Source organism: Staurois parvus, unplaced genomic scaffold (genome assembly GCF_062004578.1).
Source record: "Staurois parvus isolate SC_StPar_1 unplaced genomic scaffold, SC_StPar_1.0 ptg000394l, whole genome shotgun sequence".
NCBI lineage: Eukaryota > Metazoa > Chordata > Amphibia > Anura > Ranidae > Staurois > Staurois parvus.
In genome coordinates this window covers 1,462,162-1,482,373 of record NW_028318190.1, presented here as the reverse complement: position 1 = coordinate 1,482,373, position 20,212 = coordinate 1,462,162, and the positions used below count along the sequence as shown (strand labels likewise).

The following is a 20,212-nucleotide window of genomic DNA, read 5'->3' as shown; positions in this document are numbered from 1 at the left end:
GGGGGGTGATGAAGATTTTTTTTTTTTTTTTTACACATTGCTAAATCATTTCTCTTTCTCTCTGTGTGCATTCTTGCACTCATTGAGAAGTACTGAGTGAGCTGTGATTGGTCACAGCTTGTCACATGGTACAAGCCTGTTGTGAATAGGCTTGTACCATGTGACCTCTGTGATCATTCACAGATTTCACACGTAGTAAGCAATGATGTCACAAGTGACATCTTGCTTACTACTTTGCATGTGATCACTGATTGGCCAATCAGTGATCACATGATCGGGACCTTGTACAGAGGTCCCGTCCGACGATCGGTGTTTCACTGTGTCCGGAGGAGCGCGCACAAGCAGGGTGTGGGGAGGCCGTTTATAAACAGCCACCCAACCCTGCACTGCCACCGTCCGGCCGTTTATATGCAACGGCCGGTCGGGAAGTGGTTAAAAAAAACCAATATCTTTTACTTTTGCTATTAAACATGTCCAAAAAAAAAATCTAATTTAGTCATAAATTTAGGCCAAAATGTATTTTGCTACAAAAAATCCCAATATGTGTAAATTAATTGGTTTATGTTAAAGTTATAAGGTTTACAAATGGCAGTATATATACACTGGGATTTTTTATTTTTACTAGTAATGGTGATGATCAGTGACTTATAGCGGGACTGCGTCGGACATTCTGACACTGGGGGGGACTGACTTGGTGTCACTGATGTCCCCAGTGACACCAATACAGTGATCAGTGCTAAAAAAAAAAAAAAAAAAAAAAAAGCACTGACACTGTACTAATGGCATTGGGCAGAAAGGGGTTAACATGAGGGGCGATCAAAGGGTTAACTGTGTGCTGGGTGTGTCTTACTATGGGGCGGTGTCTGTGTGCTTCCCTGTAGTTACACGGATCTGGATGGCTGTGCTATGCACAGCCATCCAAAGCAGTGTGCCCGAGCTGGCAGGGAGAACTGTTAGTAAACAAAACAGTTCTCCTCATCAGAGATCCTCGGTAATCAACGGGCGCTGGCGAGTAATCATCGACCGGGACCCGGTGATCGACAGCTGCGGATGGTGGCGCGGGTAGGGCGCACTCGCGTCCCCTATCCAGAAAAGAAAAATCATGTATATATACACACACTTGATTTTGCGCCCCCGTGCCGCCCTGTAGCAGTATTTCTGCTATAGAGCAGTAGAGAAGCGGTTAAGGGTTATTTCCACTTAAAGTTGCCTGTGCTGATTTTTTTTCAGGCAGTCCTAGAAAGCAGCATAACCAGTTTAACAAAAGGTCAGAATTTAAGCTCAGATTCTCCTCTATATACAAGACAACATAACTTACCTGCTATTCACCTTGAGAAACATATGTGAACCCTACTCTTCCAATTCTATATAAATAACACAGACACCCCCTCCCATCCATATGTAATGTTGTACATATCCCATAAACCATACCAAACCAACATAACCTTTAACCGCTTCCCTGCAGCAGAAATACTGCTACAGGGCAGCATGGGTGCACAAAATCACATATTTTGCGACGTCAATCACTGGGTCCCGGACGGTGATTTCTGAGGATCTCCGATGTGGAGAACTGTTTGTAAACAAAACAGTTCTTCTCCCTGTGCTTGTGCACATTGCCATGTACAGCCACGTAAACCAGTGTGATTACAGTGAAGCACTAACACACCCATAGTAAAGCACACCCAGCACACAGTTAACCCTTTGATCACCCCTCATGTTAACCCCTTCCTGCCCAATGCAATTAGTACAGTGTCAGTGCTTTTTTTTTTTAGCACTCATCACTGTATTGGTGTCACTGGGCATGTCAGTGACACCAAGTTAGTTCCCCCCAGTATCAGAATGTCTGCCACAGTCCTGCTATAAGTCGCTGATCACCGCCATTACTAGTAAAAAAAAAAAAAAAAAAATTATATATATATATATATATATATATATATATATATATATATATATATATATATAAATAAAAACAAAATCCCAGTATATATTCCGCCATTTGTAAACGCTATATCTTTCACGTAAACCAATTAATTCACACGTATTGGGATTTTATTTTTAGCAAAGACATGTAGCAGAATACATTTTGGTGTACATTTATGACGAAATTAGATTTTTTTAATTTTTTTTACTGGATAGGTTTAATAGCAAAAGGTCAAAAATAATGTTTTCTCAAAATTGTCATTTTTTAATAGTGCAAAAAAACAAACAAGAAAAAAAACCAAACACACAGGCGATCAAATACCACCGAAAGAAAGCTCAATTTGTAGGAAAAAAGGACGTAAATTTCATTTGGGTGCAGCATTGCATGACTGCGAAAACCTCAAGCTAGCAGTTGCCAAGAGAGGACCAAACAGTGTAACTAAAGTCAATTTATTGAGAGTGGCTACGGGCCAACATTGTGAATGTCCTGGAGTGGCCCAGCCAGAGCCCAGACTTGAACCCGATTGAACATCTCTGGACAGATCTGAAAAATGGTTGTGCACCGATGCTCACCATCCAACCTGATTGAGCTTGCGAGGTACTGCAAAGAAGAATGGAAGAAATTGCCCAAAAATAGGCGTGCCAAGCTTGTAGCATCATACTCAAAATGACATGAGGCTGTAATTGGTGCTAAAGGGGCTTCAACAAAGTATTAAGCAAAGACTGTGAAAACTTATGTGCATGTGTTTTTTTTTTTTCATTTTTATTTTTAATTTCAATAAATTGCAAAGATTTCAAAACGAACTTCTTTCACGTCGTCATTATGGGGTATTGTTTGTAGAATGTTGAGGGAAAAAATAAATTTAATCCACTTCGAAAAAAGGCTGTAACATAAAGTGTGGCAAAAATTAAACTCCGTCAATACTTTCTGTATGGTGTGTGTGTGTTTACATACATATACACACACACACATACAGATGGGAAGCCTCACTTTCATCATTCACTGCGTGTGCTGTTAGTAATATGGAGTCATCTCAGGGCTTACTGACCTTCAGAGAGGACAAATTGTTGGTGCCCACTTACCTGGTGCCTCTGTGACAATTTATTTGTGCTGTTGCGCAGTACAGTATTAAAAAGTTATGATGACATATACAGTTTCCGGAAAAATGTCTAATAAGCATAAGCATGGTCATCATGGTCAACTTACCGAAAGAGACAAAAAAGGACATTGCGCAGGATTGTGACCCAGAATAAGAAAGCAACTGCTACAAAAGTGACTGCAAAGCTCAATCTCAATCTTCCAAAGCCCGTGTCCACAACTGTGTGCGGAGGAAACTCCATAAGCAAAACATTCACAGGTGAGCAGCAATTGCCAAACCGCTAGTGATCAATATTAATGCTTACAAGAAGAGAAAGTGGTGCAACACCCATAAATCGTGGTCTCTTGATCAATGGAAGACTGAAATATGGTCCCAGGAATCGAGCTTCACAATGTTTCCAACTAGTGGACATGTGTACGTGTGGCAAACACCATGACAGTTTTGTGCAAATGGTAAAGCATGGTGGCGGCGCAATCATAGTTTGGGCAGTCATATCTTGGTATTCTGCTGGCCCCATCATCACCTTGAAAGGTAGAGTCACTGCCAGCAACGATGTACAAATTGTGGCCGACTATGTACACCCCATGGTGGAGACATTGTTTACTGATAACAGCGCCATTTACCAAGAAGATAATGCTATTTGTTACAGGCCAAACTTGCATGCACTTTGACATTCTTAAGGTGGTTCTAAAGGCTTAAGGTTTTTCACCTTAATGCATTCTCTGTATTAAGGTAAAAAAAAAAAAAAAAAACACCTTCTATTATTAGGATCCCCCCCAGTCCCCCCTTATATTTACCTAAACCCGATCTTGATCCAGCATTGTGCCTGAGAGCTGCAGCTTTCTCCCTCCTCATAGGACAGAGAGTAAACAGTGGGAGCTATTGGCTCCTGCTGCTTTCAATCAAATCCTAGGATGAGGGATCAGTGGGGCAGGGCCGAGCTGTGATGTCTGTGTTTAAGGGCACAGGCAGCGTGGCTTGGGATCAAGTCTGCAAGAGTGCCCTCATAGGAAACAGCTTCTTATGTGTGCACTAGCCAAAGAAAAGGAGACAGGAGTAACGAAAGGGGACCCCAAAAGAGGAAGATTTGGTGCTGCTCTGTGCAAAACCACTACAAAGAGCAAGTAAGTATAACATGTTTGTTATTTAAAAATAAATAAACTTTAGAATCACTTTAAGCTCCTAGACTCATTATCCAACTTCTAAAATTGACATGTTATTTAATAAATATATGCAATGCATAGAATTAGCACCAACAGATCAACTAGCTATTAAACAACATTTCATAGAAAATGTTTAATATTCTCATGTGCAGTTTATCTACCATATGTAGATACAATTACCTGTCTTTCCAAAGCTAGCAAAAACATTAGCACATCATGATTTCAATGAAAATTTTGAATACTGCCCATCAATGTAACAATTAGGGATGCACCAATACCGGTGTCGATACCGAGTATTTCCATGAGAACTTGTGAAAATGCACCTGATACCCGAAAATTATACTTTGTGGTGCTATTTGCGTCCATTCAAAATGTATGACACTAGAAATTCTGAAAGAACCCTCTACACACTGCTGTCAACCCTTTCCAGCAAATTTTGCAATAGAAAAATAGGGATTTTTAGTTCACACATATTGCAATACATGTTTAAGCTGGCCAACTGCAACAAAGTAATCCCTCTATGGCCAGTCCTACTCTGCTCTGCCAACGCAAATGCTACTGTGGACACAATGCCAACATGGGGCAAACAGACACAATGTGGGGGAGAGCTACAAGGTATAGGTCTGGCTATTGACTTGTAATAGGGATTACTTTGACGCAGTTGGCCACCTTAAACATGTGTGAACTAAAAATACCTATTTTTTATTGCGAATTTTGCCCGAAGGGATAAATAGTGTGCAGGGGGTTCTTTCAGAATTCCTACTGGTAACATGTAGTTACACCCCTTTAGCACCTGATAGATAAATGCATGAACAATCTATTGGGATTTGAGTATAGGTATATCGTGTTTGTTGCATTACAGGTCAGTATGCAGAGCTAAACCTGGTAGCTCTCCCCCATTTTGTGTCTGTTTGCCCCATGTTGGCATTGTGTCCTGAGTAGCATTTGCATTGGCAGAGCAGAGTAGGACTGGCCAAAAGATTACTTTGACACAGTTGGCCAGCTTAAACATGTATTGCAATATGTGTGAACTAAAAATCCCTATTTTTTACTGCAAAGTTTGCTGGAAAAAGTATATAGCAGCGTGCAGGGGGTTCTTTCAGAATTTCTAGTGTTAACATGTTGTTACAACCTTTTAGCACTGGATACATAAATGCATGTACAAGCTACTGGGATTTGAGCACAGGTATGTCTTGTTCAAATCGCATGCGGTTTCCCCGCTGCTCCTGTGTGAATGCAGGCTTGTCATAGCCTGAGTTCACATAGGAGTGGTACAGAAAAACCTCCCCGCACAGATCCCATGCTGTCACAAAAGGAAAAGCCGCTTCACATGTCTGGGGAATTGAAATCCACTCGGCTTTCTCTCCTCTCCATGCAAGGGATGACAGTAGCTAGGCGGCTTCTGATACTCGGTATCAGCGAGTACTTGGCCGAAAGGATCAATACTCTTACTTGCTGATCAAAAAAGGGTATCGGTGCATCCCTAGAAACAATCAATGAGAACTCATAGCTGCTGTGATTTTTACAATATTTTGTAGAATATAAAGTAAAAAGTACATTTCCTTCTCTCTCTGTAAAGGGAAATGAACACTTTTGGATGTTTTCCATCATGCTGGGAAATTACAACAACAAAAACACTATTGAATGAACCCTTATTCATGATCAATAAATAATCCCTACACCACCAGATTATCACTAACAATGTTCTCATCTGTTACATTATCAGTAGTGATTGGGTAGTGAATGGCTGGCTTTATGGGCATATTCTAGCAACTGAACAAGTTTTCTTTACAGAAGGTTTACAGTATCTGATTTTCATTAGGGGTATAACAATTTATTTTCATGACACTGGCATTTATGAGAGCTGGAGCAAGGGTACTTGCTAACCCCACTGGACACAGTGGGCAATACAGTAGATTTATTGTTGCTCAAGTTCTAATAGAAGCCAATGCAAAGTACAGTTGTGTCCAAAATTATTCAACCCCCACTGAAATTGAGTGTTTTGGCCAGTTTGACATTGCTTTTGATCATTCAGTCATCTTGCTTACATTTACATTAAAGAGGCACTTGTAGGTCAGACAAATATAACATAACAGTTATAATGAAATAACCACAAATGTCTTTTCTGTGCTCACAGCATTATCAGTTTTATTCAACCCCCAAGTGACATTCAATCTTAGTACTTAGTACAGCATCCTTTTACAGTTATAACAGCTTTTAAACGTGAAGCATAGCTTGACACAAGTGTCTTGCAGCGATCTACGGGTATCTTCGCCCATTCTTCATGGGCAAAGGCCTCCAGTTCAGTCACATTCTTAGGCTTGCGCACTGCAACTGCTTTCTTTAAGTCCCACCAGAGGTTCTCAATCGGATTTAAGTCTGGTGACTGCGATGGCCACTCCAAAATGTTCCAGCCTTTCCTCTGCAACCATGCTCTAGTGGACTTGGAGGTATGCTTGGGATCATTGTCCTGTTGAAAGGTCCAACGTCTCCCAAGCCTCAGGTGTGTGACGGACTGCATCACGTTTCCATCCAATATCTCCTGGTACTGAAGAGAATTCATGGTACCTTGCACACGCTGAAGCTTCCCTGTACCTGCAGAAGCAAAACAGCCCCAAAGCATGATTGACCCTCCACCATGCTTCACAGTAGGCAAGGTGTTCTTTTCATCATAGGCCTTGTTCTTCCTCCTCCAAACATAGCGTTGATCCATGGGCCCAAACAGTTCTAATTTTGTTTCATCAGTCCACAGAACACTATCCCACAACTTTTGTGGTTTGTCCACATGGCTTTTGGCATACTGCAGTCGACTCTTCTTATTCTTTGGAGACAGCAAGGGGGTACGCCTGGGAGTTCTGGCACGGAGGCCTTCATTACGCAGTGTGCGTCTTATTGTCTGGGCTGAAACTTCTGTACCCACATCTGACAAATCTTTTCTCAGTTCCTCAGCAGTCACACGGGGACTTCTCTCCACTCTACGCTTCAGGTAGCGCACAGCAGTCGAAGTCAGCATCTTCTTTCTGCCACGACCAGGTAGCGTTTCAACAGTGCCCTTTGCCTTGAATTTGCGAATGATGCTTCCTAAGGTGTCTCTTGGTATGTTTAACATCTTTGCAATCTTCTTATAGCCATTGCCCTTCCTGTGAAGAGAAATCACCTCTTCTCTTGTCTTCCTGGACCATTCTCTTGCCTTCACCATGTTTGTAACCACACCAGTAAATGTCTAGAAGGAGCTGAGTATCACAGTCATTTTAAAGCTGCCTAATTGGTGCTTATTATGCTTGATTGCTGCTCGGTGACATCCACAGGTGTTTTCAATACCTGATGGAAAGCACCTGTATGAACCTCTGTTCTTCAGAGTGGTAGTCTTTAAGGGGTTGAATAATTGTGGCAATGAAGAAACCACATAAGAACCATTTACTACTGTATTACATAAACAATTGATGTCATTTTAGTTGCATTTGGGTAGTTACAACGTCCTTGTAGGATTTGATTCTGAATACAATTCCAAATGTACACTATAGTCCCTAAACCCCTTTACAGCATTGGGGGTTGAATAATTTTGGACACAACTGTATATAAAGCCAAAACTTTGTTTTACTTTTGGATAGAGTAAGAAAGTACTAAATCCTGTTTGCTTTTGCCAACTTTGTCCCATTGCGAAGATCCCCGTTCACTGTGTTTCAAAAATACATCAGGAAGCGAGAGAAATCCATACCTACATCAAGTATCCCCTTTGAAAGACCTTCCCTTCACTTCTGTTCCAGTGACAAGACCCAAAATTTTCCCTAAGTCCTGCTGCCAACAGTAACTGGGAAAAATTGGCTCATTCTCCACAGCAGGGATACAAACAGCAGTAAAAGACTAACGGATGTTAAAAATCTTCCTTACGATATACAAAACTTAAAACAGCTATGGCTTTAGATACATTTTAATGTTTCTCAGCTCCAGTCCACAGATAACACTGGTAGGTCATGTTTTGAGGCTTCCTTTATTGAAATTACTGGCTTAATTTTGGGTATAAATAATTACACTTACTCATATATTAAAGAAACTGTCAAAACTTGACCTGTTTTTCATACCTGAGGAGAAGAGTTGTGAAATTCTGCTACAGACCAAGCAGAAGCTGTCCCATTTAACTGGAACATAGTGTCAGTAGAAATCCCCCTCTTTTCCTTTCCAGTGCTTGTAGAAAATGATGTGTCCTTTCTTCTCTCTCTGATCTGCACTGTTGTAGCAGTCTCTGATAAGCCTTTGTCTTCTCCTCTTCATCACTATGCTCTACACCCCAAAGTTTCTTATGTACCCAGTCCAGGTCATTTTCATTTTGAAGCCTAGCTAGTTCCTTGCTGTACAGGTCTCTTGCTTTCTGCATGTAGAGAACATGACCAAAAATTAGCCACTGTGATCCAAGTAAACAAATGGTGCAACAACAGATACAGTTGTGTTCAAAATAATAGCAGTGTGTTGAAAAAAGTGAATAAAGCTCAAAATCCTTCTAATAGCTTTTATTTCCATATACACAAATGCATTGGGAACACTACACATTCTATTCCAAATCAAAACATGAAGAAAAATATATCAAATTTGTGTTGTTCCTCTAAAAAAAATTGAAGAAAAGTGAATATTAGACTGTTCAAAAAAATAGCAGTGTTTGTATTCTTTACAAACTCAAACATTCACTATATAAACTGAAAAATGTTTAAGGATTTTGCTTTCCTTTGAATCAATATTTAGTTGTATAAGCACTGTTTCTGAGAACTGCTGTACATCTGTGTTGCATGGAGTCAACCAACTTCTGGCACCTGTGAACAGGTATTCCAGCCCAGGATGAATGGACTACATTCCACAGTTCTTCTCTATTTCTTGGTTTTGCCTCAGAAACTGCATTTTTGATGCCACCCCACAAGTTTTCTATTGGATTAAGATCCGGGGATTGGGCTGGCCACTCCATAACGTCAATCTTGTTGGTCTGGAACCAAGATGTTGCACGTTTACTGGTGTTTGGGGTCGTTGTCTTGTTGGAACACCCATTTCAAGGTAATTTGCTCTTCAGCATAAGGCAGCATGACCTCTTCAAGTATTCTGATGTATTCAAACTGATCCATGATCCCTGCTATGCGATAAATAGGCCCAACACCGTAGTATGAGAAACATCCCCATATCATGATGCTTGCACAACCATGCTTCACTGTCTTCACAGTGTACTGTGGCTTGAATTCAGTGTTTGGGGGTCGTCTGACAAACTGTCTCCGGCCACTAGACCCAAAAAGAACAATCTTACTTTCATCAGTCCACAAAATGTTGCGCCATTTCTCTTTAGGCCAGTCAATGTGCTCTTTGGCAAATTGTAACCTCTTCAGCACGTCTTTTTTTCAACAGTGGGACTTTGCGGGGGCTTCTTGCAGATAGCTTGGCTTCATATAGTCGTCTTCTAATTGTAACAGTACTCACAGGTAACTTTAGACCTTCTTTGATCTTCCTGGAGCTGATTGTTGGCCGAGTCCTTGCCATTTTGGCTATTCTTCTATCCATTCAAATGGTAGTTTTTTCACTTTCTTCCACGTCTTTCAGGTTTTGGTTGCCATTTTAAAGCATTTGTGATCATTTTAGCTGAGCAGCCTATCATTTTCTGCACTTCTTTATATGTTTTCCCCTCTCCAATCAACTTTTTAATTAAGGTATGCTGTTCTTCTGACCAATGTCTGGAACAACCCATTTTCCTCAGAATTTCAGAGAGAAATGCACTGTAACCAGCATGTACAACACTTGCTGCCTTCCCTCCTTAAATAAGGGCAATAATTGCCACCTGTTTTTCAAAGAATGAATGACCTCACTAATAGAACTCCACACTGCTATTATTTTGAACATGCCCCTTTCAATTAGTGATTCAATTACACGGAATCAGTAGCATGCATGTCATGACTGTTGGGTCTGTTGGATTTCTATTACTCTACTACACCTGCTAGTAAATTATTTGCCATGTAGAAATATCATTTCTACCAAAAATAGTGATTGATCAGGTTAGTGATGTCTGACTGCTATTTTTTTGAACACAACTGTATATAAAAAACAAAACAAAAACAAAAATAAAAACACATACTGTAAACGTTGCACATTACCAATAAAATAAAATAATGTATTCACCTGGATGGCATTGTGATTGTACTGATATCTCAAGATAGCCTCGCAAAGGTTCCAAAAAGTGTATTCAGGCCACAAGACTGACTGGAACACCAAACAGGCATGTGATGTCTGTTGAAGATAGAAGATGTTGAAGAAAGAATGCTCAAAGCAAATTCTTATAGAAAGATACCTATGTGCATATGCTCCGATTTGTCAGAAATACTCTTAGTAATAGACACCAACACATCATTAAACAGAAAAATACAACCGCAAATACAACAATGTGTACAATAGATATATCTATTAAAAATAATGTGCCCCTCCCCCGAAATTATTTTATTGTACACAATATACATTATCTCTATTAATCTATATTTATAAAACAAAGTTCACTCTTCAATTTACAGAATATATGAACAGAGCTTAACTTGAAGGAACTCTGGAAACAATATTTTAAAGCTGGCTGAAGTAAACAGACCTGCCATAATAGAAAATCACTGAGACGAACTTCACCAGATGTGCGTATAAGGAGATCTGGATCTGGAGAATGTGAGGTGTACAGACAATGGTCCAGGAGATTTTCAGTAACATCACTGAAAAGCATTAAAAAGAATATGAACTTTTTGCATTGGTTAACCAGTTTTTGTTCTAGATTATGTTCATTTTGGTACCACATCGAGCTTACACTAGGAACAATATACTGTTTTGTTGTGCTAAAATGGCTTACACAGGGCAAAACAACACGTTCATCTGAAAGTCATCCCCCACAGAACGTTCTCTCTTTTGCTTCCAGGATCAAAGAATAACATCCCAGTACTTCTTGGTATAGAGATCATGTGACAGAGCTGCTACTTGATGACAATTAGTGCTGCCACATGGGAGTGCAAAACACACCTCAGCTTCGTGTTTAGCACTGACTAGGATAGACTTGGAGCTTACACAGAGCTCCTTCTCTTTGTTCCCGGAGGTGGGGAAGCAAAGGGAAGGTACATATTAGCTGATGAGGGGGCTGGCTTTACAGTGAACATTCTGCTTTGCCCCGCATATTTTTCCCTCTTCCTTTTACCCATGATATAGGAATTCCCAGAAAAAAACCTATACCTCATTAGTAACATTTGCAGATTAGATACAATGGAACATTATCTGTAGATTTTCTGGAAATATAGTATTTATGACTAAACAGAAGATATACATGGCTCAAAACCTTCTCCTTTACAAATACCTGGGATCTAGTAGTCCCTCTTGGACCCCCCAGGCTGCCTCTCGAACTGCATTGCTGATCTCATGTCGGGATGTGTAAGCGAAGCAAACATTCAAAAAACACCTAAAGACCAAAAGAAATAAATAAATTACATTTTGCTTAGGAGAAAGACAAATACAAAAGTATGTAGCCCAATTTTAGCATAAATATACAGAACATAAAACTTTATATGAACAAATATGAACTTTGTATGCAGCCACAGAAAATACATATTTTACAAAACTGGCAAAATAAAGGAATTCTCAGGATTATTGTTATTATTGGAGCCAATTTGATAAAATATAGTCTGGGCTTTACAAACATACTATGACAATGTATGTAGGCAAGGTAACAGGACATTTAGTAAACCAAGTCTTGGCATGATTTGTAAACAAATCCAAATTAAAGTAGAAGAAGTGCTATGAGGAAGTCTATTATTGCCAAAACATGTCAACATACCATTAAAGTGTTTTTACATGTAGCCAATAAAGAGTCTTGGTTTTATTGATCATACCAATTGCCGGCTTAATTCTGTTATGGACTATACTGCTTTAGTGTGAACACTTTTGCTATGGGGATTGTATGTTCACTTGTCAGGATAACAATTCGCTGCTGTAATAATGACTTTTCAAAGGTATAGCCAAAGTTATGTTCGCCATACTTCTCGTGCATTACAGGAATACATTTGCTTGTGCTCTCCAGCAACCCAGAAACAGCCTACAGCAGTCTAAAACCCGCTGTCAGCCAACAACAGAGAGCCTCTCCAGGCTCTGGAAGGATCCTAACTCAGATGCTTGATTGGCAGCTGGCTCAGCAGCTCAGTGCGCGATAACAGCCAGCTGCTTCCACCCCAGCCTGGCGCCCCCGTGAGCAGGAGCAGTGTAGAGAGCAGTGAATGGCTGCTGAGCAATCAGTGGTCATGTGACCACTCAGTTTTTGGGCTTTGAGCTAGTGGAGTGGGAGAGATGCAGCATGGAGGTATGTATGTTTGTTTCTTAACCACCTCAATACAGGGCACTTTTACTCCCTTCCTGCCCAGGACAATTTTCAGCTTTCAGCGCTCGCAACACTTCGAATGATAAATTACTCATAATTAGTGTTATGCAACACTGTACCCATATGACATTTTTATACTTTTTTCACACAAATAGAGCTTTTTTTTAGGTGGTATTTAATCAACACTGGGTTTTTAATTTTTTGTGCTGTAACCAAAAAAAGACCGAAAATTTTGAAAACAAAATATGTTTTTCTTAGTTTCTGTTATAAAATTTTGAAAAGAAGTTTTTTTTTCATATAATTTTAGCCAAAATTTATACGGCTACACTTCTTTGGTAAAAATAACCCAACTCTGCATATTCTTTGGTCTGTGTGAAAGTTAGAGAGTCTACAAGCTATGGTACCTATCATTGAAAATTGATCAATCTTGATGTACTGATTGCCTATCTTTTTTCTTGAGGCCCTAATATGCCAGGACAGACATATAACCCCCAAATGACCCCTTTTTGTAAAGTAGGCATTCCAAGGTACCTAGTAAGTGGCATGGTGAGTTTTTTGAAGTTGTAATTCTTTCCCACATATTTTTGGAAAACAAAGAAAGTAAATAATTGGGGCAGCACAGTGGCTAAATGGTTAGCACTTCCGCCTGGCAATACTAGGATTGTTGGTTCGAATCCCAACCATGACACCACCTGCCTGGAGTTTGCATGTTCTCCCTGTGCCTGCGTGGGTTTCCTTCGGGTACTCCGGTTTCCTCCCACACTCCAAAGACATGCTGGTAGGTTAATTGGATCCTGTCTAAATTGGCCCTAGTATGTGTATGGATGTAAGATAGGGACCTTAGATTGTACACCCCTTGAGAGTTAGGGACTGATGTGAATGTACAATATATATGTAAAAGTGCTACGTAAATTGACAGCGCTATATAAGTAACTGAAATAAATAAAGTTTGTTTTTTTTTTCACAAAAACGGCATAACAAGTTATTTCTCACACACGGCATAGGCATACTTGTAACTACACCCGAAAACACATTTTGCTACTCTTCCAGAGTATGGCGATACCACATGTGTGTGACTCTTTCACAGCTTAGCCACATAGAGAGGTCCAACATCCAAGGAGCACCTTCAGGCATCATGCACTTTAAGACCAGGCCCTTCTTCTCACACTTTTTGTTTACCTGCTAAATAATTACTTAGAACCCCCAAACATTATATATATGTTTTTAGCAGGCCCTAGATAATAAAATGGTGGGCTTTGCAATTTTTTTATGCACACAGTATTTGAGCAATGGCTTTTCGAATACAATTTGTTGGGAAAAACCATACACTTTAATGAAATTTAATGCATACAAACACAATATAATACCCAATTTTTTGGTAAAATATAAAATAGTGTTGGTGCTGATGTCATGCTTTAAAATTGCGCACACTTATGGAATGGTGCCAAACTATGGTATTTAAACATTTCCATAGGCACCGCTTTATAAGCCTTTACAGGTTACCAGTTTAGAGTTACAGAGGAAGTCTGGTACTAGAATTATTGCTCTCGCTCTGATGTTTGTGGCAATACCTCATATTTGGTGCGATCGCCGTTTACATATACGTATGAGACTAACGGTTGCCTTTGCATGCAAGCATGAGGACACAGAACTACTTTAAATTTATTTATTTTTGTATAATCTCCTTTTATTATTATTTTATAGCAAAATGTCAAATTCAATAACAAGGATAGAACAAGTACAAAGAAAGTTAGAATAGTAAGTGGAAGATCAAAGTCTGTGTCCATAGATCCCAGCGCCGATTCACCAGCTGCCCGCTGTCATGGGCAGCAAGGAAAGGTGTACATAAAAAAAAACAAACAAAAAAACACCCAGTGGCCATGCAGGAGCTATGTCTCTGCCCATGACCACTGTGTACGAGGAAAGCAACCATGTAATAGTTGAACACAACCAGTACAATAAAATGGAACAAAGGTAAGGTATAGCAACAAAGTATCAGTTAAATTCAGGGCACAGACAAGAAAGAAAATCACTGGGCAAAATTTGCATCAGACAAGAGTGCAAAAATGCATGAAGAAAAAAAAAAAAAAAGGATTAACAGACCATGGGCAACATGCGGTCAAATAGTAGGAGGTAGGATACTGGTGGGGTACAGAATGAAAACACCTCCTACAAGCTTTAACCAGTGCTCAGCTGGACATTGATAGAAGTCACAAGACTGCTATATACTGCTGAGAAAAGGTATTTAGCAGTTTATATTTACTAAAATAATTGCATTTCCATGTTCTGCTTACTGTGGAAGACCAGATATAGTGAATGCAGGTACTTGGGTTTAGTAACACTTTAACAACCACAAACTATTACTAGTTCCATATTCAGCACTGCCACCTATCCTGGTACAGCTCAGTTGCCAATCTAACTCACCCCCCCAATGCAGTATTGATTTTTCCTCATTTCTGGCATTTAAATTGTTCTTCCAGACTTGTCAGGTGCTGATGCATCGGCACCTGATCTGTAATATGTAAATATACCTCTGTCCTTTACAGCAGTTTACTGCTGAAAGGGGTATAAAACTCTTTTCCATCAGTTTCAATCTTGTTCAGCGCATTCATGTGAATTGGCTGCAATTCTAACCATAGGTGGCCCTTCCGGCATAACAGAGCTTAGCAAACTTCAATTAAAATAAAAAACAACATTTTGAAGGAGCAGAGTGGAAAACTATTAAACAGTGTTAAACTATTGAACAGTGGTAACCCAATAAACTGCAATCACTGTTTTGACATTCTGACAACTGTGGGTGCCGGCTATCAGAACACAATAGCTGGCAGATTAGATTTGTACATATATGCTGTTTAGAGTAGATGCGGGTATGATTTCTTTCATTCATTCCACAAGACTGGAGGAGAAAACCCAAAGGGTTCGTTTTGGTAGCCAGCAGATGGTAAAAGTAGTCAGTTGAGCCACAGTTTTACCCCCACCTAAACACAGAGATGCAGCCTCACAAGGCTGTACCCATGCCACAACCATGATCCTTTGCTTCACAGCAAAATTTAAAGGGCATGTTGCATTTGGCAGACAGTACCACTGTTGAACACCCTCACAACCCTCACAAGTGAATGTTGAGGGTTGATCAGCATCTTTTGCTTCTCTGATGGCCACGTTCCCTGAACTGAGAGGTTCTCCAGAACACTTGAAGACTTGCGTCTGTTGTCAAGACCTTCCACTTCTTTGGAAGGATTTACCTGCATCCCACACCTGCATGGATATCCACCATTCCAGAGCTGCTCTGGTCTTGAAATTCAGATGTATTGGCTGATCTAAGGACTCCCAACACTTCACTGATACCGCCAAGATATTGAGCTGCAGAGCTCTGGACTGATATTGTGCATAAAGAACTCCTCGAAGACAACTACTATCTTCCCAAGAATTGTCATGGTTATCAGGATCGAGGGACCTTCCAACATCCTGCCTGCAGAAGTATCCTTGCCTGAGACATATCCAGTATTAAACCCATATATTCCTGGTGTTAGAACCAAGGCTAACTTCTGAAGGTTTTAGGATGTAGGTACCCAATGATGGTCCAAGCAAGCATCCGCCCTCAAAAGGGCAGACTCTTAATGTGCTTCTTGTAGAGAAGTTCCACCAACTAATACTTAATCAATAGAATTATTCTCAGATCTAGATCTATACACAGACAAAATCTAGAGATATACTCAAAAAAAGTTAACAAAACAAAACAATAATGGGTCAGATTTTCCATCACTCTTCTATGTTTCTCATGTGGACAGACAGAGCCCACTCATGAAAACTGCCTTTTGGAATCCTCCAAGCCATCTACCAAGAGCTCAGGGCTCTCAGAAAACATTCCAGTAGCTGCCATATAACAGGATCTTCTGGGTCATGTTCTCTGGAATGGCTTGGCACACGCCTATAGAAGCCATCGCAGGCTGCAAAACCACTCCTATTGGAGAGAATGACATCTTGAAGAGGGCTTCTAACCTCTAATCTGTGGCATTTTTAAATACCTGATCATCATCCACCGGGACAGTCAGGGTCTCATTCAAATAGGAAGCAGCCGGCTGAAGACCCTGCAAATCCCATTTCTTAAAGATTTCTTTCTCCATTAAGCATTGGTGAGCAAATCAGTTTGGTGGTAAAAACACCTTCTCTGGGTGATCACAATCAGTATACATCAATTTCTGCAAGTGAGGGTGGACTGGAAAGGACCCAAAACCAGGGGTTTCATAGAAAGAACTTAGGGTTATAGTGCGACCATTTGCTGGAAAGCCTATTTCGGCCATTCGTGCCTGAGACAACCCTGAACCGTGAGATTCCTCCAGAGAGGGCTCATCTACAGTGGATTCCTGATGCGTAATGGCCTCCACTTCATCCAGAAATGGCTACAGATATTTTCTCCCTAGACACATAGGAAAAGGAGGTGACCCTGAAACAGTGTAGATACAAGATAAGGGCAGGAGTTTAGCGCTAATCTTACCCATAAGGGAATTATTGCAGGGCAAACTTTGCAGGAGGTTGAAGAAAGAATCTGGAAGCCACCATTGTCTCTCTCCCCATCTCTTTGTCTGTAAGGAGCCAAGGCTGTCTGGGGAATGGTAGGCCTGTAACCCAAAGGGAAGTGGCTACTCAGCGGAGAGGAGTGCCAGCCTATGTAAAAACACTAAATTGACAGCACCCAAAAAAAATACACGCATCCCTGTACTTACTGTGACAGAAGACCGCTCGGTTAGTGATTATGGAAGGCAAGATGGCTGAGATATCAGGCAGACGCTGCTGAGCAGTGTGGAAAAGGAATTTCTATAGAAGCAAAAAGGGACATAAAATGGCTGACTGGCCCACACCCTTTTAAACACTGCCAAGTCCAGACTTAACACCAATGGACTTTTCTTTGGGGGTACCTTAAAGAGAAAGTGTGAGCCTCAGAATGCAACCAGTTTAGAAGAAGTCATTTCAAAGGAACGTGGGAAAGTGCCAAGCAAAATGTTACAAAGGCCCGTGCAGAACATTCAGCCCCACGTAGAGAAATGTGTTGCAAATGTTGGTGCAATTGTTTAATTTTAGCTGGCAGCCTAACCTCCATAGCAATGACTTTTAACTGTCCTGTGATATACAATTAGGAAACTAAGAGTTTAAGGATAACATAAAGGAAAGGAAGGTACAGCTGATATACAGTGGGTATAGAAAAGAACCACCCCTTTAAAATAATCACATTTTGTTGCTTTGCAGCCTGAAATGACGACAGACACAGTTTTTGTTTTATGCAGCTGTATTTACTCCAAACTTTAACATCCAAATGAATGATATAATACCAACATGTCAGAAAAAAATTAAAAACAGAATCACCCCCTCCTAAAAATGACTTGCAAACTCAATCAGGTGTAACTAATCACCTTCTCAATGGCACAAAAAGCCATTTGACTTTCAACTGTGACCAGCTGTGGACATTGTGATCAGCTCAGCATGAAAAGTACTTTCCTGGAACATTTCAGTCTCTGGTAGTGCAACTGAAGCAAACAAACTATGGGTGGCAAGGCACAGCCAAAAGATCTCTGGGATAAAGTTGTGGACAGGCACAAGTCAGGAGATGGATACAAAAAAAATTTCAAAGACTTTAATGCCAAGAAGAACAGCAAAGTCTGTTATTAAGAAGTGAAAGGTACTTCGTACAACATGGACCGTCCCTGGATCAGGACGTCTCTCAAAATTGGACAAAAGAGCAAGAAGGAAACTGGTCAGAGAGGCAACCAAGAGTCCTACAGCAACTCTGAAGCAGTTGCAGGAATTTATGACAAATAGTGGTCATAGGGTGCATGTGACAACAATATCACACATTTTCCACAAATGTGACTTTAATGGGAGGGTTGCAATAAAAAGGCAACGCCTCAAAAAAGGCCACATGCAGTCATGACTTGAGCTGTGCCAAAACGCGCTTTGAAGATTCTGAGGCCACATGGAAAAGGTGTTACGGTCAGATGAGAATAAAATTGAATTATTCGGCCTCAATAGTAAACGATATGTCTGGTGGAAATCCAAAACACCTCACCATCCAAATAACACCATTCCTACAGTAAAGCATGGAGGTGGTAATATCCTGTTATGGGGGTGTTTCTCTGCAGCAGGGACTAGAGCACTTGTCAGGATAGAAAGAAAATGGATGGGGCAAAATACCATCAAATTCTTGAGGAAAATCTGTTGCCCTCTGCCAGAAAGTTATCAAAGGGGAAGAAGGTTTACTTTCCAACATGACAAATGACCCAAAGCACACAGCAAAAATGACCACACAGTGAAATAAGGTGAATGTCCTTGCATGGCCTAGTCAGAGCCCGGACTCAAACCCCATTGAAAATCTGTGGAATGACTGCAGTCCAGAAACAGTCACCATCAAATTTAACTGACCTTGAGCAGTTCTGTAAAGAAGAGTTGGCAAATATTGCAAAGTCTAGATGTGCAAAGTTTGTAAAGACATATCACAGCAGACTAAAGGCTGTAATTAAAGCAAAAGGTGGTTCAACAAAATACTGACACAAGGGGGTGATCCTTTTTCCAACTCAGTGAATCTGTTTTTGAATTTTTTTTTTCTGACATGTTGGCGTTATACCTTTTACTTAGATGTTATTAGCTGCACTGAGTAAATACAGCTGGATAAAACAAAAACTGTGTCAGGCTGTACAGCAACAAAATTTGATTATTTTAATGGGGCTGATTCTTTTCTATATCCACTGTATGCACAAACTGAGCCTTACCTATCTAGTTAGGCACGTGTGGTAAGGGACTCCATGCTATACTGATAAAAATGACAACTCCAAAATGATCAAGTAATAATAACTGAAAATTCTCACTTCGAATAGTTCTTGGTTTCCAGAACAGCTTGAGCAATAAGTTTCTGGATGTCAAGTGGCAGCAAAGTCAAGTCTCCCAATACTCGAATACAAACTTCATGTTTCTGAAGTTTATCTCTGTGAACAAAAAGCCAAAATATAAAATGATTATCTAATGAAATACTAAAAAAACAAATCTTTTAATAAGATCAATTAAATGTAAATCTAAACAAAATGTTTTATGTCTTATTATGCAGCCCCTTGAAAATGTATCCTTACAGTGTGATTAACTGTTCATTCAGGTCTAGGGGGCAGAGAAAAGTAGATTTACTTATCCAACCCTCTGTGCTACTAGAATGACCCCCTGTAGCTTCTGCTCCCTTATTCTTCAGTGGTCTAAGGTTCTGACAAAATCAAGACCAATGCAAGGTCCAAAGCCCTGCACTGGACATGGGAACGCAAAAGGGAAGTACACCACTTTTATCATCCAGTAGGCTAAACGAGCAGTTAACCCTGGCAGTGTGAGATACAGTGCTGACCAAAGAAAGGTAAGTCCGTAATGAGGTAATGATCAGCTGCAGGAAAAGCACTAGAAATAGAAATGACTAGTCCTTTGTCCTATGCTTGCCACTTTTTGTTTCCAACAGTTCAAGAACTCTTTGAAGCTAAAAGTTTAAAGTGACTGTAAAGGCTTTTTGTAAAAGGTTATTATTTAAAAATAACAAACATGTTATACTTACCTGCTCCGTGCAATAGTTTTCCACAGAGCAGCCCCAATCCCCTTCTTCTGGGGTCCTCCACCAGCACTTCTGGGGTTCTCCCCCCTGCCAA

The 20,212-nt window shown here is 40.3% G+C and overlaps 1 protein-coding gene across 1 annotated transcript in view; it reads right to left on the bottom strand.

Annotated features, from left to right (window-relative positions):
- Nucleotides 1-4,301: 4,301 nt before the first annotated feature.
- DHDDS (dehydrodolichyl diphosphate synthase subunit) overlaps nt 4,302-20,212 on the bottom strand; it is a 38,635-nt gene continuing 22,724 nt past the window's right edge. Inside the window, exons 5-9 of the mRNA XM_089686227.1 lie at nt 19,403-19,519; nt 11,532-11,633; nt 10,788-10,902; nt 10,331-10,438; nt 4,302-8,552 (exon numbers count right to left, since the gene is read on the bottom strand). Coding sequence (XP_089542353.1) covers nt 8,319-8,552; nt 10,331-10,438; nt 10,788-10,902; nt 11,532-11,633; nt 19,403-19,519 — 676 coding nt within the window. The 3' untranslated portion in view covers nt 4,302-8,318. The remainder of the gene's footprint in view (nt 8,553-10,330; nt 10,439-10,787; nt 10,903-11,531; nt 11,634-19,402; nt 19,520-20,212) is intronic.